The 25,758-nt window shown below is 35.4% G+C and overlaps 3 protein-coding genes across 4 annotated transcripts; 1 reads left to right on the forward strand and 2 right to left on the reverse strand.

Annotated features, from left to right (window-relative positions):
- Nucleotides 1-130: 130 nt before the first annotated feature.
- On the reverse strand, nt 131-14,217 carry LOC105453304 (abhydrolase domain-containing protein 2). 2 transcript variants are annotated; one of them, XM_011695138.1, is made up of 9 exons: nt 14,124-14,217; nt 12,818-12,933; nt 12,409-12,586; nt 3,898-4,070; nt 3,485-3,652; nt 2,866-3,052; nt 2,583-2,781; nt 2,350-2,500; nt 131-2,255 (listed from the first exon to the last, which is right to left on the reverse strand). In XM_011695138.1, the coding sequence occupies exons 3-9, from the start codon at nt 12,561-12,563 to the stop codon at nt 2,086-2,088; spliced, it is 1,203 nt and encodes a 400-aa protein (XP_011693440.1). In that variant the 5' UTR covers nt 12,564-12,586; nt 12,818-12,933; nt 14,124-14,217; the 3' UTR covers nt 131-2,085. The 2 variants fall into 2 exon arrangements, with proteins under 2 accessions (XP_011693440.1, XP_011693442.1); XM_011695140.1 differs by lacking the exon at nt 14,124-14,217 and adding an exon at nt 13,013-13,258.
- Nucleotides 14,218-15,442: 1,225 nt separating this feature from the next.
- LOC105453308 (small lysine-rich protein 1) lies at nt 15,443-16,783 on the forward strand. The gene is made up of 2 exons (XM_011695147.1): nt 15,443-15,814; nt 15,940-16,783. The coding sequence occupies exon 2, from the start codon at nt 15,957-15,959 to the stop codon at nt 16,227-16,229; it is 273 nt and encodes a 90-aa protein (XP_011693449.1). The 5' UTR covers nt 15,443-15,814; nt 15,940-15,956; the 3' UTR covers nt 16,230-16,783.
- LOC105453307 (structural maintenance of chromosomes protein 5) lies at nt 16,247-22,148 on the reverse strand. The gene is given in 15 exon segments (XM_011695146.1): nt 16,247-17,259; nt 17,329-17,424; nt 17,506-17,685; nt 17,773-18,000; nt 18,084-18,491; nt 18,585-18,831; nt 18,910-19,039; nt 19,121-19,378; nt 19,381-19,644; nt 19,747-19,878; nt 20,127-20,334; nt 20,443-20,571; nt 20,662-21,000; nt 21,566-21,893; nt 22,056-22,148. Coding segments are annotated over 15 exon segments (3,147 nt in total). The 5' UTR covers nt 22,127-22,148; the 3' UTR covers nt 16,247-17,130.
- Between the last annotated feature and the right edge of the window lie 3,610 nt (nt 22,149-25,758).

Here is a 25,758-nt window from a genome sequence, read left to right on the forward strand (position 1 = left end):
AAGTCACAATTTATTCAATTTAATTTTATTAAATTAAGAAATATTATTGTACTCTTTTAATTTTACAAATTAAAAAAAGGAACATAATCTTTTAAAGAAAGGGTTATTATCTGAATAAAATGTACATATATTTAAATAGAAATGTTATTTATAAAAATCTATTCACATACAACTGCATGTAATAATAAATGCATTTTAAATTGGTGGATTGGTCATTGAATCTTTCAACTTAAGTTTAATTTTTTAAATCTGTTTTATCTTTAATAATTGAAACGTTTTAAAGACATCATAATATCAAAATTCATATACGTGAAAAATTCGATGTCTCATCATTATGGCATTGAAGTTTTACATAAATATATTATATACAAGTGCAAAAAGATTCAAAAAGAATTCTTTGCTTCTTTGCTACTTAATTTAACGTGGAATTGCCCACAATCATTATTAGTACCGTTTATGAGAATATTCTCATTAAATTGTTACAATAGGAAATAAATACCATAGTTAAACCATACTATCGATACAGATGCATGGTAATTAATAAACCTATCTCCATCAAAATATATTATGTGAAATTATTGCATATTGCAATCAACTTTATCAATATGGATGCATTGAGATAAATCAAAAAAATATTTGGTATTTTTTATCACGACGATAAATGTACGATATACAATATCATTTAATGTAGCATTAATTTGTCATATTCCATATTTTCGACTAAAATTTGATAAACTTCGTGGACAAACAAGATATTTCGAACGCAACGTATGAGATATAATAAGTTAAACATCGTACATTTATCATTGCATCATAGTAATAAGAGTACATTTAAATCGGATAATAAAAAGAATACTCTGGTACCGCAAATAATTCAACGTGCGACATAATATCCCACAGTGCTTAATGTCTTTGCATCAAGTAATATATATCGCTTATAATATTGAATGCGGATACAATTTTGATTACGTCGAAGGCTTTCCGATTCTACAAATAAACAAATTTGCATATTATACAATGCAAACTGATTATCTGTATTAATCCGGTGGTAATAATGTTGAATTTGTTGAACTCATATTTTTTGTAGTAATTTGTCATACAATTCTAGCTAAAAAATGTATTATTTACAAAATTTCGTGTATACGTTTTTAGGTATACTCTGAGGTATACTTATGATTTCAGACTTTCCCATTTTAGATTTGAACACTAAATTTAATAGTAATTTCCTTGCAAATCTAACGTTATCACCAATTCCGGAACAATGAATAATGCACATCGTTTATTGCGTATATACAACGAGTGAACCTTCCATATCGATAAAGCTAATAATCTTAGAAATGGACACATTTCAGACGCGCTTATAAATATGTTTTAAGTTAATATACATCTTATATTAATACACGTATTGTACATAAATACAAGTTTTTTTTCTTGGTGAAAAGTACACAAGATACTCTGTATTGAATTCACATCCAATGTGTATTATGATTAAACGCTTATATAGTGAGCTGTTCTAGTAACCTGTTAAGGACCACAGAAAGTCCTATCATCAAATCGTCGCTCTATAGAAGATCCCTGAGAAAGAAGCGTTAGTATTTAGTAAAATATTGAAAATTCATTTCACATTTCTATTTCTTTTTTTTTTTTTAATAAATAAATGTCTAATTTTGATTGTGCCCCATTGCAAAATAAGAAAATTCTACTAATTATAACTACATATAAATAGTCGCGCAATTTGGCTAGCGTTTCAGAACTATACTCAATTTCAAAAATGTCAGTGAGCAAACGTTTGTTATTTTACAGTCGCGCTTATCATTTATATTTTCGCCGTATCGTTTATAAAAGATCCTGTTTACTTCACTTCGTGAAATGGCCAAAGCGTATACCGCATACTTTTTAATTTACAATTTGCCGTTTCTTCCATTTTCATTGCAGTCTTATTGCAGCTTCGTTATAGATCGTCGCGATTATCTATAAACGTGGAACATGTGCACAGTACTTGATTTCACACTTGATAATCACAATGTGTGACACATTGTCGATTAACATCCGATAATACAAGTATATTGACGGAACTAAATTGGGTTAAGAGGCCTTGAGAGCCTTGTCCGCGTGCGCTAGAGTCAGAGAGCCCACGAGGGACACTAGGGTTCGATCCAGCCATGTTATAGGATTTGGATACAGAAGGCCTCCTTCGTAAAAACCTAGGTGGCCTCCGTGGGCTAGTTCCACGTATAATATATTTAAGTGATTTGCTGAAATTAAAAAATACAGAGAGAGACATTAGTACATTCTTACTTATTATTTATTTTCGTACATACGCAAACTGCGCGTTTTACAGATGCTCACCCGCGTGCTTTTTGATTGGATTTAACAACACCTCCGGTACGAGGGGATCGTCTAACGCGTTGATGAATACCATCGGCGTTGTGATATTGTCTAGATAAAAAACGCAACTACTCCATTTGTACAATTCCTGCACAGACCTGAAGTTGTGTACCTAAACGCAATAAAACACCTCATGAAAATCGAATCATTATTTAAACTACATAATCGCGTGTCTGAAAGAATGATAAACTTACCCTCCTCGTGTAAGCTTCGTCCAGCTCGGGTAACGTTGCAGCGGAAATTATGTCTCGCTCGTTCAAGTTACACCTCTGTTTTACATCCTCGCACAAAAGCATGTTTTTATGTTTGAGAATAAGATTCTTCATCGATTCTGTCATTACGTAGAGGTAAAAGCGTCTAAAATTCTGCCAGTTTAATAGCATTTTCGTTCCCCTGAAAAAAATGTACGGCAAACAATATTTCTCCTTATCGATCCGTTTTAATCAAAGAAACCCATAAAAAATCCATTAGACTTACTTGAGAGCATTGTAACCTTGGCAAATCGATATCCCTCCTATAATATTAGGCAATTTGTTGGAACCATGTTCTCCTAAATATTTCGTTACTAAATTACCACCCAGACTATATCCGACACAAACTATTTTGGTGTTAGGGTGCTGTTCTATTAGATGTTGTAGCATCGCGCTATAATCTTCCGTGTGACCTGTTCATAAAATGCACATTGTAAATTTTATTTCATTTGATAGAAGCAAGTTTTGTTAAACATATGTATAAAAAATTATATTCAAGGAATATTTATTCAATTAAAAAAAAACAGACAGTGTAAAATGTAAATGTATAATTTTGATTACAATTTCTTTGTCACTATTGCCAAGAAATCTCCTTATCGATTATATCGATCAAATTAATGTTTTATTAATACGATCGCAAAACGTAGGACGGTATAGCTCAGAAAGTTTTACAAAGTTACTCGACATCGGAATGGTTTCTTTCCCACAGTTATAAAGTTTGCTTAACATCCTTGCAGTGTGTACATACTCATGCGATAGAAACTTAGTTGTTATTCGTTAATTTTCCTCGATCGACCGCCTCGCCCTAGCAGGATAAGTTTTATTGATTGCCATACTGTACGTACCGTAAGAAAATATTCTTGGTGCCGTGATCTTGACACTGGAAAGGGCCCCGACGTGATTAAGTACTGCGCATCGATATCCGTGACATTGCACAAAATGCACGAACGTCCTGATGTACACGCTCTCCGAGGTGTTGCCAATACCAGGACAGATGGCTATCGTTATGTCATCTGAAGTAAAAGTTATTTATCAAGCATATCAAATTAAAAAAAGAAACTTTCTCTAATTTTATTCCAATGCATGAATTTAAAATAAAAATATTAAAATATTTGCCTATTTAAGTAATTAATAATACGAAATTTTTTTCTCATTATTAAAGACGTTGAGAGCGTTTCTTAAGAAAAATTAATATAAATAAAAAATTATTAATCGCAAAAAATTATTTATCTTCATGATTAATCTATACAAACAATACCTTCGTGTCCATTAGTCAGCGGTTGATAAAGATCGTACGTAAGGGTGGTCCCATCCGGAAGGCCGATGTAGACGCGTTCTCCAATGGGCCAAGGACACCGAACACGTCCTATAATGCTGTGGACGATAGTTTGTACGTGGCCGCTGAAACCCCACAACCTCGTTGGCTTGTACCTAAAACAGATGATATGACCAGATTTGCGGTTATCCGAGCACGAAAAATTACTCGTAATTTTCAAAATGGCATGGGTTAATGTTTAGTTTTATCGTGCTATTACTTTAGTTGAATCATACTCTTGCTCCAGTCGATACCGAAAGTTCTTGACCTTCGAGAAAATACTGCAGTGAAAGAATTCACAAAAAATTCATCAAATAGAATAGAATAAAACAAATTGAAGTGTTTAAGAACGATAATATCCAAGTAGCCAGTAAATTACATTTTAAAAATATCGTGTCCAATATGCGTCCTACTTAACATAACGATGATCGATGAGAGAAGCTAAAATTCTGTCCTTATTTGTGCACTTTCTTTATTAACTCTGAATATAGCTAAGATATAAATTTCACTCGAGTCGACTTTTTATTGCTTTGTAATTACGACGTATAACGATATTTAAATATGCCAATAAAGATTGTCAAATAGGAACGACATAACGAAATCTGCCCTCATTAATTACCGTAGAAACAAGATGCAAATTATGACACTTAAATACGCAAATATTTAAATATCTTCATTTTAAAATTCATGCGTTGGAATAAAATTAGAGAAAGAGAAAAATCGGTAGTCTCTATATTGATTAAATCGATTTTCTATCAATAAAGAATTTTTGATGTTTGATCGTAAAGAATTTATTATTATCAATGGATGGCACTTTTATTTATTTTCATTTATTTGCAGATAAAAATGCATTTTATTTAATAAATAATTTAAAAAAAAATCAATTTTATAATACAAAAATTATATAAATAAGAGCTCAAGATAATACTTTTAAAAATTGCAATTGTTTTGAGACACGTTTTATTTTATAAATTATTATGATTTTCTTAAACAGAAAACAAGAACTGGAAATAAAATTCTACGCATATCTACTACGATATTACGCACTTCACTCGGCGCTCAGGCAAGACAAATTGGTGAAAATGTACCGCATCGTTAAATTGTTTATAGAGAATAGTAAGAAGTCGCAGCGTGGATTAGTGGAGCACGGGATGGAATGCTGGACGAAATAAATTTACGAAAAAACCGTTTATTGCCACAATGTACGAAGAAACATATATGTCAGTATTCTCGATTTTCCGTTGTTTTTTGTACGGAAACATGAATCAGCGGCTGAGGCACGCAGTCATCGGTAAGAAAAGACATTCTGTTGAAGAAAACGAAACTGCTGGATGAAGTAATAATAATTTTTGTTTGAAGTAAATACCAATAATATCAAATTTACGATGAAATGTCTCGGCGAAGGAGATCATGTAACTTTTCAAAGCCTTTCAAATCTTTCTCCTTTGCACCTTTCACCGCTGTACATAAACTGCAGTAGCATCTAATTATTGTCGTAATCGCGTATGCAATTATGTAGCTGCATGCCGAAGAGCGAAACGGTAGTCCGTAGTTGCGGCAGTTCGCTGACTATTAATTCAACAGCCATGAACCTGCATCGACTGTATACGACTATTGCATTTTAATAACAGAAATGCATAAAGTTGCGCCCAACAATGGATCGATAGAACGCTGGTAACGCAATATCGATTCTCCCGAGTACAATCGACACGGTAAAAAAAAACTCGCTTCTTATACTCGCAGAGAAGATATTCACTGTCTTCTTATCTAAAAAAAATAAAAAATAAAAAAAAGAATTCTTTTTCAACGAGAAAAAAATGCGATTTTAAGTCCGTTGAAAGATTAATTAAAAAGAAACGAGAAAGCCCGTCACGTGAATGAAAGTGAAAGACATTCTTATACACTTGAAATTTGTTCGTGATTAATGCACTTGGACTTCTGGACTCCTGACGCTATTCTCCAAGCTTCTCGGCAACTTACCGAACTACCTGAGGTAATTTTCCAGTTGCCAGCTACCGGCTTTAGGATACTTAACAAACTATTACGTTTCTTAATACTACAATTTTACTGCCGCCACCTAAACTTTATTCTCGCACACCGGATACTCCTGCGGTTGTTGTTTTTCTTTTACCTTGCTTTCTATTCAACCGACCTTTCTTCGTGGACTGTAAATTGCAGAATAAGAAGAGACACCTATTCTAAACTCTCTCGAATCTCTTGCTAGAGTCAAAACAAAATTCTTTTCTCCCGCAATGAGTTGGCGCAAAGTCCTACGTGTAGTCGCAATCAATATACATTATACGTGACAATTCGTCATTGTAAACGCAAAGAGAAACGTGTTAATATCGTGTTCGCATCGCGGCCGCGAAGTCATCGCGCGAATTAGGCGCGATAGGGAAAAGTAGGGTAAACTGTGTACCGGGCCTTCGAGTGCCAAAGAGAAGTCTACTCTTTCTACAAACTGATTTCCCGTTATAGCGATTATCCCGATTTTTGGTACGCGCGACGATAAAGCGCGTAAAAATTCTGTTCCGTTTTATTTTTATATCTATTTCGCAATAATATGATTTTTGTATATGTAAATAAAAGATAAAAACTGTACAACAACTGTACTGTGTTTTTATCTTATATAGAATTCTTTAGAAATTTGTATGTGTATTAATATTTATCTTACTGATATGTATTACATCTTTGATAAAATATTACACATAAATATTACATCGAGTATAAAAAGAAAAAAAAGTATGTAAAATTAACCTTTTCGAATTTTTTGTCTGACCGAGCGTGACATTCGAAAGATTGCACCGTGCAGCATTACATAAGAGCTGTAAGTCACTTACACTTCGAGTAGCGCAAGTATGCAGTAATAAAAAAAAATTATAATCAGGCTTTTTTTAAATTAGACGTAAGTCAATATTTAATATAAATATTACATTTTAACAAAGCTTGAATTTTGTTGTTAAAATAAATAGTATCCAATTATAGCAAAACTGATTTAGCCTTTATAAAAAAAAAAAAAAAAAAATATTTATGTACTTTTTTGTGTCGTTCCACCTATGACGTGCTAAAAAATTGAACACGCACGTTCCACAGGCCGCAAATCGATTTGCACGGATAAAATTCATGGTCACGTCTGATACAATCGACTAGAATGCTCGGAGCTATTTATATTTATTAGACATTTATTATTTTAAGTACTTGTCATCCGTTCAAATGTTCTCAGATTGTCAAAAAATGTCGCTATCAAATTTTGACAATTCAGCTAAATTACTTGTAGCATTATCGAGTTTTATCTTTTTACACACTTTTATCTTTTCGTCAGTATTGTTATATTGATGCGTTAGATAATAGAATATTTAAATTATTTCTTGGTAGTAGAAGTGTGTAAATAAAAGATTATCTTATCATCTTCTCTTAGTATGCAAATTCCATTCATTCATTATATCGAACAAGTTCAGTGAGACATTATGTATGAGGTGACTATCAATTTGCTAATTTCACAGTTTCAAAAATATTACTTGTCATCTCTTATATTAATACGAAAATTACAGAGTCGTTCGTTATAGCAAACGGACAGAACCACGCAATGATGAATAACTATCAATTTGATTTCGCACTTTCAAGAGTATTGCGCTAGCAATGTCAATCTATTATTCAAACGAAATGACAAACGTCCATATTTCATGAATAACTCCAGGCCTGTTCTTTTTAGCTAAACTTCTTGCACCGTTCATCTTTTGTTTTCTTCAATATGAAGAGAAAAAGAGGGAAGATGTACCGTATGCAAGAAGATTAGCTGAAAAGAATAGCAAAAAAATTAATTTTTTTTTACACGCTGCATGCGATAGGCGGAAGTAATACATCTGTGTTGCCAAGAGGCTTTTATCGTTAAACGAAAAAATAGGATAAATTATTCGGCATTCTCATGTAATTTGCATCGTTCATCTTTTGTTTACTTTATAATTATCCATAATTGTCTCGTTCTTCCATTACTATCTTTAGTTTTTCGCGGAAAAACTGTAAATAAAATTACATTATTTCCAATTGTTTAACGCGTTCTGTGCCGTGCCATTTTTGCGCGACTCTCCATTCAGGCCATCGATAGTACACGATGTGATAACTTATATTTTATACATGTTAATCAATATATGTAATATATATATATATATATATGTATATTAATGATATTATGAAATATCTCGTGATAACGTATCTGTTTACACTCAAAACATTAAATGGCCTGGATTGGAAAGTTCAATGTAGACCACCGTGGTAGTACGCGGCACGAAACGTGCTTGCTGATAAATAATTTATTGAACTTGTCGCGCTCACGTGAGACTGCGAGTCTCGAGACTGGAAGCAGGTCATCGAGTGTGAAATAGGAAAATGAAAACACCGGAGAAAGGATTTTTTTTCTTCGTGCCGGAAATGCGGAAGTGCACGGGAACGGGCGGTCGTTTCGAAAGAAATCAAGCGTGTGATAATGAGCACGGGCGTTAGCGTGTCGTAATGATTGCGATATGTGGCCGTTTAGAAAGAGAAAATCGATGGAAAATGAGATGTGGAAAGAACCCGTGCTCGGTTCCCGTGCCGCTCGGTTCGCAAAACAGACACGACGATTCCAAACGAGCGCGTAATGCGTTGTATATGTGTGTGTGTGTAACATCGCGAACGGTATGATTTCCGTGGTGCAGAGTGGCGATCAAATACGAGGATAGCACGACGTTCGCATGCGTCGTGAGTGTCGTGATCTATAATTTTTTATAGATTTCCAAGTTGCCGCTTCCTCCCCGACTGCACGAGGGGAGCTCGAAGAGAAGTAAAAGCGGGATGTATACAGGTGATTGTTGGGAAACTTGGCGATTTCTCAATGAAATGCTTCGCCAGAGGATCTCTTCAGATTCGCGAGTGCGAATAGTAATCACTCGTCGCGTTCGCGAGCCGAGATCGGTTTTCAGCGTTTACGGGCAGGTGCGCTTAGACACGCGAAGATAAATTTCGTTCGATGGTAATTGAAATGTAACGATCGACGTCTCTTGGTGCACGATGAAACTATAGATTTCGGTCGATACGCAAGTCACGCGTCTGTGTCTATCGTCGAATTTCCGTTTTCTGCAGCACGAGACAAAGCTCGAAATCGTTTCCGCTTTCTTAAGCGCTTTCACACGACGCGATCGGAAAGAGGAAAGAAATCGTAATTAGAAAATGAGTTTGTCCGACGGTGGGATAATTTTTTTTCCTCCTTCCTCATCATTCCGACCGAGATTCTTCCGTGACATCTCATGGCGTCACGGCAGCAAATTACTAAACCGATCACTTCGCTTTCACGTGGCTGTTGATTTTCATAAGTGCCTTAATGATGAGATAAAGACAAACAGCGAACGAATGTAAACCGCGCATAAAAGAAAATCATTACGATATACGCTTCGGCGATGGGATATTCGACGGTGTCTTAAAATCGCGCTTCGCATTAATTTGCATCGCATTAATAAGATTACAGGTTTGCAATGAGATACTGCGTTCCTGTATCCTCGTGTCGCTTGCACGGAGGTGAAATTCCGTATACGAGTGCCTCGAAATGTCCCGGAAACTTTACCGGCGCACGACACAGATTCACGCGCGCTGAAACTCAAATCTTTTCCGCACGATTCCTGCCGACAACGTGGCACGTTGTGCTTCGAGATAAGCGAAACGGCGAGACCGATCTGAGCGCGACGGTGTTACGTAAGGCCTAAAATAGGATGTGATCCTATTAGGCTTGCATCATCCGATCGGAGCATGACCTGTCTGTCTCTAACGGGGAAAAAATTGGCGACACTCGTACATGTGTGTATAATACGGTCGTTATCGCGAGTGATACGGTTCGCGTTGTAGTACATTCATTTTTATGTATGCCACATATAGACGTACACGCGTGCAACCGTGATAAAAAAAAGTATTAGCCGACGTGCGCTATTCTTTTCGCGGAAGCATCGATTGCGAAAGCAATCCATTATCAATAATGAGTAAATGAAACGAGCGCAGCGAGCGTAGAATTCCGCTGAACGAGTATCGAGTGTATATATAATTTTTCGCGGTAAGCAAAATTCGTACCTCCGTTAAAAAGCCGCAGCAATTGATTCGCATTAAATGGATTTAAATGGCATTCAATATTAAATGGACATAATTCTACAAGAATGTATCATTTTTTTCTTAAAATAAAAGTAAATAGGACCCACGAAAATGTAATAACTTAAGAAGTAAGAGTCCCTCATTAGCCCTTTCCAGATTTCCTTTCCAGTTCTTCCTTGTTTCTTTTTAAAAATGTCCTTCATTTTCAAGCGGTATCTTTTTGCAAAATTTAAATGAACAGCTGTTGTAAAAACAGGCGCAAAATATAATTGCATTGTGGTTTGGCTATCTATAATTGGCTGCAGTGACAAATGTTTTTTGAACAATATACCTATTGCTTTGCACTGGTGTATCAAAATAGACATAAAGAAGAGTTATTTGACAAGCGTGACGCCAACTTCCTTCTCGTCATCTTCGTCAAAGGAAAGTTTCGGCATTGAACTGATTCGCAACTGCTTTTTCTTCGAATTAATCAGTGAACTTTACATGTTTGTTCTTCCTCCCTTCCCTCCCACGCATTATCTGCGCCCGCATTTTTGCCACGCGAATCAATATCAAGTAGACAAAACATTATCTCAACGTGGAACGCTCAGATAATGATTACTGAACTGTCTTGCACACGGATATGACTTCAGCGTTGTTACGAGGATTGCACACGAGATAAGAATTTTATTTCATTCTATCTAATTATATTTGATAAGTGTTATTATGTAGCCACTCAATAATGGATTTTATGTTTACTATCATTGTATGTAATATACTTACTTCGAAATACCGTATACTTTGACTGCTTATAACATCAGGATATCATTTCCTATATAACGATCACTTTAAACAATCGATTTGTAATCGCGTGCGAGTGTTCCTTAACGATCTCGAACAAAAGCCTACAACAATCCATTGCCCCAAACATTCCTCGCAGAGAACGGTAACTCGCAAGAAAACATGCATTATACTCGTACGAAAGCAATCACAATGCCGATATGGGAATATCGCATTTGCTGCGATATCACGTGTCATGCAAGCAGGCATGTAAATAAATAGCTTCAACTTTTGGAGTCTTGTTCATAGCATTATATTGTGAAAAAAAAAAAAACAACAGCTGCGTTCAGCAGAAAAAACTGCTTTACAACTGCTGTTGTAAGATTCTTTAATATGATCGGTTTATACATTTAGATCCAGTGAAAGAACTAAGGGCAAGGATATCAAAATCACATTAAAAGATCTTACAATAGTTGCAAAGCAATGCAATACAGTAATTACGTTTTTCTGTTAAATACAGCTATTCTTTTATAATTATCCCAAGTGAAATGTTAACAGTATACTAGTAGTTTGCAAGCAGATTCAAGCACTTTGTGGCAGATTGATGTCAACTGTGTCTACATTAAGTTTACCTTTTGCCAGAAGAGCTTATTGATATAATCTGACGTAATCTGACAGCAGCAGATTGCCCAGCAGAGTCTCTCATTTTAGAACTACTTAAATTATGTATTTCATTCAAACGGTTACGAAATATGATACAGAATCTACTTGATTTCTGCAGTCAATCTGCCATCGTACTCTATTACACGGATCCTGTTATATTTCTGGCACTGCCAGCATCTGCTGGCTTTTTGCCAACAAAATTTATAGTGGGCACTTTGCAAGGATCTATTTTCGATAGATATGACTGTCTAGGTGTAATGATATAATAAAAATAATCTTTCCTATAAATTACGACCAATATCAATCAAACAATCTTAACAAAACTATAAAATACATCTTATCCGCATATTAATAAAATCCCTCCTTTTGCATCATTATGATCCTTTCATTACATCAAATGGATAAATCAGTGGACCAAAAGTGCAACGCCAATATCAATCAAACAATCTCGACAAAACAAAATACAGCTTATTCACATATTAATAAAATCCCTCCTGTTGCATCATTATGATCCTTTCATTACATCAAATGGCTAAATTAGTGGGCCATAAGTGCAATATGCACATACATTTTTTTTATACCACACATAATTTCCTAACTTGACACACGATGTTCAAAAGACTACGGACTATCTCGTTTCCAATTTATTTACTCGCGTTACGACGTACAATACGAAATATTCGTCATTTAAAGGTAACGACAGCCGAGTCTCACGCCCACCCATGCTGGAGCATCCGGCGTCCAGTATCAACCTAACCTCACTTCCGCGGCTGTTCCGCGGGCTCGAAATCTGCGCCCGGAGGTTTTATCTCTCGTATGTACGTTCCGACAGCCGGCGCGTGTCGAAGCGACCGACTCGCCGCGCCGCCGGTCGCCCGAGTGGCGTGAAAAGAAAGAAAAACGAATTTTCAGACTTACGGCTCGGCGATGACCGGCGCGATCTTGAGCACCGTCGTCAGGAAGGACTGGTCCTTGCAGACGAGGAGGGGCCTCTGCGGCGCGCTGTTCACGTTCAGTATCCTGAACAGGATGCACAGGATCACGGCGAAGAGGGCCAGCAGCGCCGTGGACATCTTTCCTCAGGCCGTGTCGGCGCCTGAAAGAAGTGCATCTCTCTTCACCCGCTCCCCTCTTTCTGTTCCCTCCGCCGCGGACTTTTACTCGACTTCGCGCAAAAAACCACTCCTTAAAAACACGCTCGCCGTGCCTTAAAAGTTAAATTCTTTCGACGTTAAACATTTACGCCTTTTTATCTTTTTTTTTTTACACCGCTATCGCGCGTATATATTATCTTTGAAGCTCGCGAACGTGAGGCAATTAGTCATACCTCTTCCTGGAATGGAAAATCGGCTGTCTTCCTTCCTAGTCTCCGGAGGCCGATAAGACGGACGATCGAGCTGCGACGGCCGTGGATGGTGATTCATGCGATTGATGCTTCGTGACCTGCGGGCAGAAGTATAAACGTCGTGTCATATTAGAGAATGCCGGTCGCCGACCTCGGGGGTGTCGGGACGACGGATACATGACGGGCGAGCGCCGGGGAACGTTGCAGTTCGGCCGCACGCGGGAGTGCAGCACCACGACGACGACGACGACGACGATGCCTCGCGCGATCGTGGACGCATTCTGACCTCCACACGGAAGGGTATCGGCGATGGGCTTATCGGGCGCCGGCGATGAACGAGAACGTGGATTGATCGCGACGTTACATCTCGTTTTGCATGCACCGGGTCTCGCGCGGGTCTCGCTAGCCGGCGGCGGCAACCAACGGACAAGGGTTATATCGACGATACGTCGAAAGATCGATAGCGGTATATAGATAAACACGGCGATATCGCGCGTCTCTTCAATCAGTTCTCCCGCCGAACGCGGGAAGTTGTTTATAAGTGAATATCGAGCGAATGGTTAATGCGACGCACCTCATATAAATCGAATCCGTGCGCGTTTTTCTCTCGGCGAGCGACGTACGGTTTCAAACTCAGTCTCAACGGTCGTTGTGCTTAAAATTGTCTTCTTTTCAAGATTCGCCATTCGGATGTATCTTTCTCTCTTTTTATACAGCTTTCGCTCGCCCCATCGCGTAACGGTTGTTTCCCGCTTCTCGCGAAAGAACCTCCTTCATTATCCCGCGAGAACTCGTCTTGGAAACTTGAATTAAAGAGGCGTAGTGCCACACCGATTAACGCCTTAATGCCCGTTAATTAATCGCAAATCAACGCAACGCTGGCATTAATTGAGCCTAATAACGTTTTCCTTCTTCTGCTTGCTGCAGTCCGGCTTCAACAGGCGAGAGGACAAATCTGCGGATAATGATAATAGTAAAAAGAGGATAGATGCAATTCTCTATTCTCCCGATCGGCATCTAGAGAACCTAGACAAAAGACAGTACGCGAGCGCGAAATTGGTTCACGCTTTCCAAGTTTTTTTTTTCTTTCGACGATGCTAAGGAATGCGACCGCTAACGAAAGCGAAGCGAGTTATCGTCCCGTCGAGGAATAAAATCGCATTTCGTCTCGCTTTCGCGCATCCTGTACTCGAGGACGGGACGGGAGAGAGAGAACGTTCGACGGGGGCGAGAGAAACGGCGGAGCACTGGAAGTGTCGCTCGCTTTTCCGGATGGACTCCTGCTCACCAGAGATGACAATCCAATCGACGAATTTATCGGCGGTCGAGGGTGCGACGTGTCCGGGATACGCGTTCCCGTGTGGCCGGCACGCTCGGCCCGCCGGCGGCACTTCGCGGAGCGGAGCAGGTAGCTCGGACGCTCGGACACGTGTCACACATCCGTTCGCGTCGGGCTGCGCCGGGCGACTGACATTACTGACAAGACAACCGACATCTGTGCGCGCCCGTGACAACCACGCCGTCGGTCGGAGCCGGAGGGGCCCGGCGTTTCTCCTCGTGATATACATACGTCAGGCTTCTCTCTCTCTCTCTCTCTCAGACTCTCTCTTTACATACACATAAACATATATGCAATAATCCAACAGAATAATATATATAGATATGTACACATATAATATGTACTGTGCAATATTAAATTAATTAAAGTGACCTCGATTGACTCGAACTCCGATTTAATTAAACGGCAAATCATTTATCGAAGCAGTACATACATATATCATTTTGTCAGCACGAATAGAATCGTTAATTTCTTATTTATAATACGTGGAAAGAAAAATATAGAGATAGAGATTAGGAATGATGAATTTATATAATTAGAAATTCTGCTGTAAGCAATTCCGGTTGAATTAGTCACTGATAAAGTTAATCGGAATTCCATCGAAATTGCTCTTATTCACACGCTTATCTGATTCTCTTTTCCATTTCCTACATGTATGTACATATATTTATTGTGTTACATATTTATATACCTTCAATATTTTTAGCCACGAGAATTATCGATCTGATCTTATCCGGAGCATTTTTCGTCGTACTCGTGGTTCTTCAACTTTTTTTTTATAAAGCTATTAATAAATATTTACTATATTTAGATTTCATTTGTCGAAGTAGATTTAATGAGAGACGCATTCAATTCTATAAACTTTAATTGAATTTAAAGGGATTTAAATGAGTCAAGATATTCAATCTTGAAAATTTATTGACGCGAGACAGATTTCTATACGCGTTCACGAACCGTGTCTCGAGGTTTGAGATAACTTGTCGAAAAAAATCACGTAGCAGCACGTGCATAGATTAATCTCGCAAATTTTATCTCGAGGTCTACGACAAATACGCGTTTAAGGTCAAGAACACATCCGTCAAGGCTTCCCACGTGCGGCGGAAATGTAATATAAAAATCGCTGACCGAAACTCTCCTCGCATGACCCCCGCTCAATGAATTCAATGATCAAAATGAATACAAATCTGCTATTAACATCCTGTTGTCGCAAAGATTTTTAGCAAAATATCTCTTTTTCAGCTATTTTTAACTGCTATTAATTAAGAATAACGTTCCGATTGTGTAATCTTGTTTACAAGATGCTTTTCTGTTTTATATCTTATGAAATTGCCTATTTTTTCCCGGAATCTCGGTGAAATAATGCGGAATAACATCTGGCTACGCAAAATTTAAAGATAAATTACATAAGAATTAAGTTGCCGCAATTGAATATCCTGTTTACACTAAAAAAAGCTGACATTCGAGTTTCTTATAGTTTAGCTAGTCCAGCGATCGATGAACTTATTGATATAATTGTTACACATGTTGATATGGCAACGCGAGATACAGTTATTCCGGTTCGAGTATCCTGGCTTTTTTTACCATGAGAATACGACGAAAATGCAGGGAAAGGAGAATTAGTTAAACGAATTTGAACATCGGTAATTTCAATAATAATAGTTTGGCAGTGAACAATGTATACTTAATTTATAGTGTATACTTAAAAAATATAATGAACTTGTGTTATCAATAAATTATCGCAATATCTATATATTTTTTTACCAAGGTATTAATCGAATAACAATGGCGACGGGTGGTAAAGGTAAGAAGAAGGCTGGTGCGAAGACAAACGGAAAAAATAACGGAAAAGGCGCTAAAGGTGGCAATGGCGGTAAAAGTAAAGGATCGAAGAAATCGAAAAGAAGCGGCGGAAAGGCACGATTCGCCATGGACATCTTTAACGAGGAGGTGATGGAAAACGCTTATTACACATGCCATAACATTATGGATGTGATGAAGTGCCGAGGTTTCCCGTGGCCAGACGCTCAGAAGAAAAAGGGAAAGAGGAAGAAATAAATAGTCACGCGAACGTCTGGAAACGTACTTTTAACATATTAGAAGTAGTTCAATAGGATACAAATATCCAATTATGTAAGGCGCATATGAAATAAACTCATCGTATACATTTTGTTTTAATTTTAGTCATGGGCGTATCCAAGGGGGGGTTTGAGTGGTTCAACTCCCCTCCTCGAAATTTACCTTTCATTTTTAATTATACAACTTTTGATTCTAAATAAATTTTTTATTATCGCAAAATATTTTCTCTCCGTTACGATTATCCAATTCATTAATGCAAACAATTGCTATTTATGCATTAAATTAACAGGATTGAAAAACCTCCCTCCGAAAAAATTCCTGGATACGCCCTGCTGATACACAAATACTTGACATTATATATTATTAATTAGCATTAATTTAATGTAAAATGCTGCAAAAGTATGTTAAAGCTTATTAAAGCTCTAGTTTTCACGTTTCTCTATTTTACAAAAATATAAAATACTTTTGAACTCTCTCTTAAGCACGCTCCATATGCTATGTATACAAAACTAAAAATAAATTTTTAATACATATAATAATCAGATTTCTATAGAATACCTTAGATCGCTATACCTTAGTTCCGAGAAATGAAGTGAAGCCAAGTAATTCAGGAGGGAGAGTAGCGATTATCTTTACCTTTAGTGATGGATTACATTCAAAAACATCAAAAGTTTAATCTATATTATTAAATGCTAACACTACTTCATGGAGCACTGTATGTGATTACCGGGTAAATATATGATGTCTCGACTTCAATTCAATTGGTAACAAACTATAACATGTTAGCAATCTAGGTATTCTATAGAAATCTGTAGTAATAACTCGTAAAACTTTAATATATACATAGGAACAAAATATCTTTACATGTTTTTGTTTGCATTTAAACTGACGATGTGAGATAATTGCAGTAATCCTGCATATCAAAATTAAACTCTACATCGTCAGCTTTGAATCCGTTGAAAACGCAGTGCACCGTCACTGTTTCGGCGTATGTCAGGTCAGGCAGCAGCTGTTAGAATGACAAGATTAATGAAAAAGTCATCGTATAATAGTGAATTATAATTTCCGTTACTCTTACCTTTGGTGTGAGCAAAAAATATTGCGAGCTGCCCGGCCTTCCTGTCATCTTGACGAGTAAATCGAAGACTCGTCTCTCATTTACTGCGTCCATGCCCTAATAAAATTACCAAGACATTTGTTACATAGAGCATATTTTTTATTAGTGATATACGAAATGGACATTTCTCTCTCGTACCTGATTTATTTCATCAACGCAGCGAAATGGGACGCGCGACAATTCCTGCAGCGATATCATGTAAATGGCGGTGGTGACTGTTCTTTCGCCACCACTCTGAAAATGTCGTGTTAGTTCCTGCAATTCGTCCGAGTCACGAAATTTCACTTTAATCTTTAGACCGTACTGATCGAAATCCAGCTGAAATGATATTATGTTGTTAAATTATTAAGACAACAAAAGAGAATTTTTATTTTGCATGTATATTCATGTGTTTATGTTACTTACGACATTTTCACCATGTGAGAGTGTAACTTCGCCGGCACAGTCCATCTCGGAAAAGTAAGTACTGAAATTTTCATTAATCTTTTCAACCAATTGCTGCAATGGTTGTAACCACATTTCTTTCAGTTTCTCAATCTCTATCGTCATTTCCCGTAGCAGGGTACTCTTCTTTTTGACAAATTCAGTTAAGTTTTGAATGTCATTTTGCATTTCTTCATATTCACGCAATATCTGAAAATATAAAAGAAGATATTTCCCATTTTTCCGTTGTCGTCACGGTAAAAAGTAATATTTTCCATCATAAGCACACTTACATTCTCGGCGTCCACATTTTTCGCCATACAAAAAACTTTTGCTTGAGCGACATTTAATTCATTATTTATTTCAGCTATAGTAGCTGGTAATTTTTCAAAGGCTTTATTAAAAGGTTTAAACGCGTCATTTTGTGGACTAATATTATCGGTGGTTGCCAACGCGTCATTATACAGTCTTTCAGCTTCTTTCTTTAAGGGTTGGAATTCTTCGTCATGTCTCTTAAATAGCCTCTCTGCTATTTTAAATTTATCCTTTAAATCCTCGGCATTATTCTCCGTGAACATTAAAGTTTGTTGCAATAACGTAATTGCAAATTTAACCTCTACGTTACTTGTATTACAATTGAAACAGTCTTGTAAAATTGCATTGTATTCTTTATATATTTGCAATTGTTTCTTTATAATGGCCTGTAAATAATTCGTTAAATATAAATGTAAATTTTGTTGAATGCAAGTTTCTGAAGACAGCGTGCTACGTTGTTAAAAAAGAAGAAAAAATACCTTAATCTCTTTGGTATAGACTGCTTTAATATCATCAATATTCATCCGGCCGGATTCCAGCTGCTTAATTTTATCTGCAGCTATGTTTATTCTACTTTTTAATGCTTGAATATGGTGAATATTTTGTTGACATTTGGTCCTGTTCGCTCTATATTCATCTAGTCCTGTATTCTGCTCCCTTATTTTATTTTCTATTTCTTTAATTTGGATTGAGATTTCATTCTTTTTTTCTTGCAAGAGTTGTAATCTGTAAAATAATTAATATATTAATGTATTAATTAATTATAATTTATTTACTTCTTTATTTTTTGCTCAATTAATGTACCTTTCTTGGAACTTCTGTACTTTATGTTTGTCTAGAACAATAGATAGCAACCCATTTCCACTGACCCGCGATATTCTGGTCGATGTTTCGCGCGTATACTTGGACGTACTAACGAAGTATGCATTGTTTTCTATAAAAAACATTTTATTAAATCCATGGAAAATTTTCTGTCAAATTTGATTTTTGAATATATTCATATAAATATATTCACCACTAAAATAACAGCGTAAACTGCGAGGTATGTGACCTGTATTATTCTCGACTTCATTCGTTCCGACAGCGATATTGTTTAAGGAATACATCGAGACTAGATACTTCATTATAGAGGATGGTGCTTCAATGAGCTCCGATAAATAATGCTTGAAACCAAACTGTTTAATGTTTTCTATCGATATATTTGGTTGCATGGAAACTCTTTTCATTGGATCAGAATGAACTACATTGACTTGCAATTTCTGTTGGTCCCTAAATACTTCAGTAGCAGATTCATATCCCGTTTATCCTCACATGTGAATGCGATTAAATCACGAAATGGTATTATGTTTTCTAAATACTTGGCGTATGAAGCATCTTTTACATTAATATTGAGCAACATAGGCAGATGCACTGTCGCTGAAAATTTGTCTCGATTTTCTTTTAACCAAAGTACAGCTTTGTATGCGTTCATATCTCTTTGTTTCAACAGTTCTAATCGTTTCACATCAATATTAAGAGTTTGGAGTTCCGCTTGCACAGCTACATAATTTTAATTAACGTATTAATAGCAAATAAAAATAAAAAAATGTTCGATTAAATATAATATGGTTATTCGCAAATAAATAATAAACATATATATACCTCTCATTTCACGATTAATGTTTTCATCCTCGTGCCTCAATGTGGTACTTTTATTAGTAAGATTACTTATTTTTCTTCTATGTTCCTCCAGATTAGATACCATATTTTTCAATTGCTTCGTTAAACTTTCCTCTGAAATACGACAGGCATATTATTATTGTGGACACGTGTGGCTGTATGCGAAAGAAATCAACTCATAATTAACGAGTTCTGAATTCGATTCTGACCTCGTATATGTCTTTTTGTTTAAAATTGATCAGTTTCGAGAATTGTCATATACATTGATATACATTGATATGTATATGTTTTGTGAAATAATGTGTACTGTGTTATTAGTTATTACTATTCATTCAGATTAAATTAAATCACTAATTACAAACCTGATCCCATTTCAGCAACCGTGAGAGAAAAATCGTTCTCAAGTTTGCATTTCTGCTGTTGGGCGAGATTAATTTCTTGATCTCGAGTCTGTTCTGCTTGAATGTTTCGAGAACATGTGTTTTCGGCATCTTTGATCTTATTTATAGAGCAAAGAATTTGATTCATTACGTTCCTTAATTTTGTACTCTTAGCCTGAACTTCACGGTTCTAGAAATACATAATTTTAGATTATTAATGTAAGTTGCTATTAATTGATTAATTGATAATAAATCAATTTTTTAAAATAATGTTTATTTTATTATATGCTATACTTACGTGATTATTTAAGGAACTTTTTAACGCTGTCATTTTAGACTTGTCTTTTTCAATTTTTATATTTAATGGTTTTAGTTCCGCCTCTATTGATTGCATTTCTTTTACTGCCTGATCTCTGACTTTTTTTGACTGTATAAACGTGTACAAAAGTATAAATAAATAATAAAAAATATCAATAAAAAAATTTATCATTTAACAATTTACAAAATTTTTGTATACCTCCACTAATCTTCTTCGCATTTGATCGTACAGTATCCATGCCTTTTTTTGTTTCAACGTTGCAATCTTTTTCTTTATCAACTTTTTCTCTTTTATGGTCGCAACAATTTGTTGTAATCCATCACGCCTCTGAATTTTAGATTCCAATAATTGTTTTGTATTGGTTACATCAACCTCTAATTTCTTGAAACTGGTTCTTAGTTCCTTCAATTTTTGATGATACTCAAGGAGTTTTGGATCCCCAACAGATCTTTCTGTATTTTCTAACAATGCTTGAGCATCCATTTTTGAGAAATCTTGTACCTTATCTTGCGGCAAAAATTGACAAAGATTGTCAACCTATGAAAAAAAAAAAACATAAAGTAATCGAGCGACCCATTTTATATCAGAAATAATATAAATAATATAAGCCAAAATGATTCTGCACCCAAATAGCATGGATGTTCCAAAATATTGCTACCTGAGTATGTCCCAATAATAGGTATTTTCTCAAGCAATTAAGCGATGTCTACAATGAGACTTAAAACTTAGGATTTAAGAAAATTGACCAATTACAATCGATTATTCTTTTCACGTGAGATGAATAATTGACTGAGTGGTCAATTTTTTTAAATCTTAAGTCTTATTAGAAGGAAACGCTTTAAAGAAAGGTTATAATGCAAAATTTTATGCCCAACTGTTTAAAGGTCCATCTACAATAAGATTAGTAAGTCATAAGCTGTAAGAAATTGACCAGAAATCACAGCCAATTATTCTTCTCATATTCGACTGTGATTGATCAATTTCTTACGGCTTATGACTTTAACTCTTACTATAGATGGACTTTAACAGATGGTTAAAGGCACTCGGACAAATCCAATTCAAGAGCTAAGTGAAAAATAATATATAAAAGACAAATATATACCTGAATATTAAGTTTGGCTGTGAATTTTTGAACAGTTTTGAAACTCGATTGGATACCATTAATCATCCATGTCGACTTTCCATCTTTAGTAAATATCCTAGTTACTATAGAATCCTTTTTCGTGCCATTTTTTAGATGAATTTCTATTTTCGCCGTATCGCGTCCATACTTCACGTATTCTCCTATGTGAAGGGCTCGCCCAATGATATTTGGCCTGCCTCCTAGACCGAGAACTATAGCGGCGACGATGGTGGATTTGCCAGAACCATTAGGTCCGACGATAACATTGAGATATCTTTCAGGCTTTACTTTCGCCTTGTCATAAGTGCTGTTAAAAGAAGAAGATTGGAAATATATATCAATTTAGAAATTATATGACAAAGTAATTATATCTAATAATATAAAGTAATATCTAATTCAATATTAAATATTGCGTAATAAAAGTTATATAATTTCACATCGAATAAGATTTAATATATTCTTTACTCACACAAAATTCTCCATGTATATAGAGGTGATAATTCCCTTTTCCATGCTGTCCTTGTCCACGTTGCTGCTCATGTTGATAGGTTAAATGTCAACGAGGTGTTTTACGTACGTAAAGGATGTAAATATTAAGGAACGTAGAACGCAACCAATGAAGTGCGCCGATAAGAGAGTGGAGATATCAGTTAATCCGAAAAGTGAGATAACTGATTTTTTCTATTATCCATTTCACACTCTTATTCATCTCACACGTATAGAATGCCGCCAATTCTGCTAAACAAAAGACACCTGGTAGTGAACGGTTAGGTTAGGTTGTAAGGTTTGTTCGTGTTGCATATACTTTTTGCACTTTTTGTAATTCACTAAAGCGCAAGCAATCCAGCAGAAAAACATGTATTGTGTGCCGCTGGCTTAACTATCTCGTCTTTTAAGTGCAAATATTTTTGAGCATTTCAAACAACACAACAAATCTAATTATATATACATACTCAATAGAGGTTTGTTCTTTATTGTTGCACTAGAATGCACGAGAATGCACTGGAATGCAATGGAATGCACTTTCCTTCTCATCATTTAAATTTCAAACATATTATATATATAGATATTTAATTCATTTACAGAAAGTATAAACTAGCTTAGCTATAAAAAACAGACCTTACATATGTAGTCTGTGTGAGTACGTTAATACGTTTCAGTATACATACATACATACATACATATGCTCTACTGATGTCTTTCTTTTCTCTTCAAGCCAACCAACAGACAGATATTACTCGACCATAAATGTTTTTCACTTCCGGTTTATGTGCTTGCCTTGATGAATCAAGTTTATTGATATTTCGTAGACAAATTGTCGATGTAATATCTAAAAAAAAAAAAATCTATGAAATTGTAACAATTTTTTAATTGTTTTAAAAATTAATCGGATACAACACATAAGAAGTAATTAATCAAACTGATATTAAAATTTGTCTTTCTCCTTCTATAGTTTCGTGTCAGTGTGACATACCTTTTATTATCTCCTTTGGTTGTGTACAAATCCGGTGACACGTTGAGTTATAGCGAAATATCTTGACTGCATTAATTATTCTCGAGTGTTTCCAGCACGAAACAGGCCGAATCTCTCAAAAACTTCTTTTTACATCGAGACTGTTAATTTTGCAGGAGATTTGAGACGAAACCGTAATTTTCAAAAACCTGTAAGAAAAGAAAAAGAAAAGTGTCTTAAAAAAAGAACGTTCATTATCTTCTTTGGGTCTTGATAAAAAATTTCGATATTTTGTTGGAATAAATTTGAAAATTATGCAAAATGGTGAGTTAATGGCATTCTAGTTTTTTCAATAATTCAACAATTCAACATTAGTTTCTAGTTCTTGAGCCGTATAATTTCGCATAAAAAATATCAAGAATACTTAAAAGATGTATTTTATAATAATATATTCCTAATTATATACACATTTTGAAGAATTATGTCGCTTTAAATGTTCCGATCCATTTAACACTATTGGAGATTTTATTATAAACTCTTGACCAATAATTTAAATTTATGCAGATATACGTGTATATATATATATATATATATATATATATATATATCTGATATCTCAATGTTTTTTCTCAGATAGACTTTCAAGGACTCAGGCTTAAGGACTCTGCATAAGCATAACGCGCTGCATTTTTATGCATGAGTGCAAGTGCTTTTTGTTATATATCGCAGCATGATTATTATCGCTGTATTATACACGTAACGGCAAGCAATAAATAAGATATTTTATGAAGTATTGTATGTGAATAACGTTTAAAGATGTTTAAAGCGTACTCAAGACGATAAATGTAACCGAGCTAAACGGAATTATGTGAAACGTTCGCAAAAATTTTGCACATAAACCTTTCATTGTATGGAAAATATTTATACACAAATACGTAATAGCATATGATGAATATTTATTTATGTTGAGTAACTTTTAGATCTTAACGGAGAGAGTGCTCTCAAATAAATGCGTTCATACATACGACCGTGCCTTTATACTTTGAAAAATATGGGACAATCGTAAACATTACACAAGCACGTGTAAAAAAGAAGCCTTAAAAAACGTTTATCTTCGCGTGTTTTTTTGCATATTAAACAAAAATTGTTTATCGTTTGCAACAAGAGATTTTACTTAACTATTAATTAAAATGTATATATTAATCTTTTATTACCCAACAATTCGCGCATCTATTTTAAATTTCCTGGGCTTTAAATAAAACAAAAGTGTATGAAAATAAGAAAGAAGACGTATAAGTATAATATAAGAGATAGTCGACCGCGAGGTAAGCTAAAGAGTCAAATAAATACGCTATGTCTGATTCCATGATTACCTTTGATCTGAAAGAAATGTCTTTTCTTTCATCTACGGATTCTTTGATCAATTTGAACGTCTCGACAATTTCAAGAAGAATTTCAAGAGTAAAAAAAATCAACTCTTAATTGATCAAAGAATTCGTAAGTGAAAGGATATACGGTAAACTAAAGATACCTTAAGTGCACAATTATTTAAATTGTGTTATCGATCTTTTCGATTAATCCTAATGTCTAATTGATTACTTTTATCCAATACTTCAATTTAAAACATTTAAAGTTATTTTTGTTTTAATTTAATTGTGTTCGCGCGATATAATGTAAACTTAAGATACCTTAAATGTATATAATATATATATTTAGATTATATTATCGATCTTTTCAATTCATCTTGTGTCTAATTGATTAGTTTTATCTAATACTTTAATTTAAAAAAATTTAATTTATTTTTGTTCCAATTTTTAAGTCAATTGTGTTTGCGGGCGCAACACGTAATACGATGTTTTTCATCGAAAGGTACGAGCGTCATTGTGTCGAAAGACGTAATGTTTAACTTTCAAACAACTCGGAAACAACTCAAGCGATCTGTTTGCACTTCGAGCTTCGTTTATCAACGATAATTTGATGAGGTTTCGTTGAGACGTAATGCGGTCGGCGCATTATCATAATGACAACATTCGCCACCCCATTCCCCTGTTGTCGCTAAAATACAAAAGACCTAGCCGTCCTGCGATAATTTGTTGCCCGCTATACTATGCCATACCTATTAACAATTTCATCAGTCGGGGGAATATGTTCGATTAATTCTAATCTAGATAATAGCATTGTCCTTGCGTCATAACTCGGTTTATCAACATGTTACGTTTGTTACTCACGCGCCTTTCACGATATCAGTGTTTCTCAAAAGACGCACAGCGCACTAATTTAATGCGTAATATTATACATGTACAAATTGTTTTGTGTTTGATTTATTATATTTATCGTCTTCGCAAAAGACTTGTGAAAACGATCTGCAATTCATCTATAGATTGAGCTCGAAAAACAAATATTGAGGATAATATATTTTTCGATCTAAACTATAATAGATACATATTGATAGACTTATGCATTGAAAATAAATGAATAAATAATTATATGTAAAAACATTAGATCTCGAAATCGTGGTATATAGATGCCAATCTTTTAATCAGAATAGAATACGAAATTAGAATGCATAATTTAATGTGCGGCTATTATTGATCTTTGAGAATTAATGTATCCACGTGTGGATACTGCGCAGTCGATGCTTCCTGTTTCGTGTGTGCACACACGATTCGCCTTGCGCGCGACCTAGATGCGCAAGATGATGGGTCGCACATGCCGCAGC

This window comes from Wasmannia auropunctata, unplaced genomic scaffold (genome assembly GCF_000956235.1).
Source record: "Wasmannia auropunctata unplaced genomic scaffold, wasmannia.A_1.0 LD336000.1, whole genome shotgun sequence".
Classification (NCBI taxonomy): domain Eukaryota; kingdom Metazoa; phylum Arthropoda; class Insecta; order Hymenoptera; family Formicidae; genus Wasmannia; species Wasmannia auropunctata.

Excerpts from the sequence above, each read along its gene's own strand:
- LOC105453308 (XM_011695147.1), top strand. The coding sequence starts at position 15,957 with ATGGCGACGGGTGGTAAAGGTAAGAAGAAGGCTGGTGCGAAGACAAAC.
- LOC105453304 (XM_011695138.1), bottom strand. The coding sequence starts at position 12,563 with ATGTCCACGGCGCTGCTGGCCCTCTTCGCCGTGATCCTGTGCATCCTG. Across the intron at positions 3,053-3,484 it reads ACCAAGAATATTTTCTTACG|GTCACACGGAAGATTATAGC; the intron begins GTACGTACAGTA and ends TTTTATGAACAG. Across the intron at positions 2,782-2,865 it reads CAAGGTTACAATGCTCTCAA|GGGAACGAAAATGCTATTAA; the intron begins GTAAGTCTAATG and ends CATTTTTTTCAG.